The sequence below is a fragment of the Arachis ipaensis genome, chromosome B01 (assembly GCF_000816755.2).
Source record: "Arachis ipaensis cultivar K30076 chromosome B01, Araip1.1, whole genome shotgun sequence".
NCBI classification, from domain to species: domain Eukaryota; kingdom Viridiplantae; phylum Streptophyta; class Magnoliopsida; order Fabales; family Fabaceae; genus Arachis; species Arachis ipaensis.
The window spans coordinates 6,043,328-6,044,152 of NC_029785.2; the positions used below are offsets into that span (position 1 = coordinate 6,043,328).

The window sequence follows — 825 nt, forward strand, 5'->3', positions numbered from 1 at the left end:
TATTGTTAAGCGACACATTAAGTCACCTAAAAAAAAAGCGACACATTAACCTACCGGGTTGAATGCCGCATTATAAACCAACCAATCATTACACCATATCATATATAAATTAGCTAGAGTGTGTGATATCAGTCATTTGGAAGTGACAATATCCATTTTCTATTTTCAAATTCAAAAAATGAATCAAGAGTTCAAGACATGAACTAAAATTAATATTTTTAAAGATAAAAGTTATCTAAACACAAAAAATTCTAAACTCTTGAAAGTTAAAATAAAAAATAAACAAAAAAATAAATAGAAAGAAGAAAGAAAAAGAAAGGCCTGTGCTTTTCCCCCTCCTCTGGATGCCAGACGTTGAAATTTGCATAGTTGCTGCGGCGCCTGTGGACAGAGCTCTCCTCTTCTTCAAACGTTGAAATTTGGTTACATTCTTTAGATGCAACACAGTGATTCAGAATTAAACTCATTTTGTAAAGAGACTTCTAAAAACTTTATAGATGCTGTGTTACCAAAAGTTGGATGAAGAATCTAAAATTGGAACCACACGGGTACCGAATGATTTCAATAAATGTAACCGCAAATGAGTTCTGGTCTCGAACCGAACTGGCCAGTGCAGTCGGTTCGGTTCCTAAGTTTCACCAAAGTTATAACTGAGCAGAGCAAAGTAGCAAACATAAACACTAAAGAAACGATAGTATACATAGAGATGACGGAGTCGAAGGAGTCGCGTTACCTGACATCCATGGCTGCTATTGCTTCTATAACTCTGTCGAACACGCAAATTGAACCCTTTTTTGGTGTCTATTTTTGTTGCGATTTGTTGGG

General features: G+C 35.6%; 1 protein-coding gene across 5 annotated transcripts in view; it reads right to left on the bottom strand.

Moving 5' to 3' along the window:
- Positions 1-825, bottom strand: part of LOC107610977 — a 3,808-nt gene extending 2,983 nt beyond the window's left edge. Inside the window, exons 1-2 of one of the 5 annotated variants that reach the window (XR_002358244.1) lie at positions 734-825; positions 276-403 (exon numbers count right to left, since the gene is read on the bottom strand). Coding sequence is in view for 1 of the 5 variants with exons in the window: in XM_016312974.2 (XP_016168460.1) it covers positions 734-744 (11 nt within the window). In the remaining 4 variants the exon portion in view is untranslated. Of the gene's footprint in view, positions 1-275; positions 651-733 lie in introns of those variants that run through there. The other 4 variants (XR_002358242.1, XR_002358240.1, XR_002358239.1 and 1 more) reach the window with 4 other exon arrangements.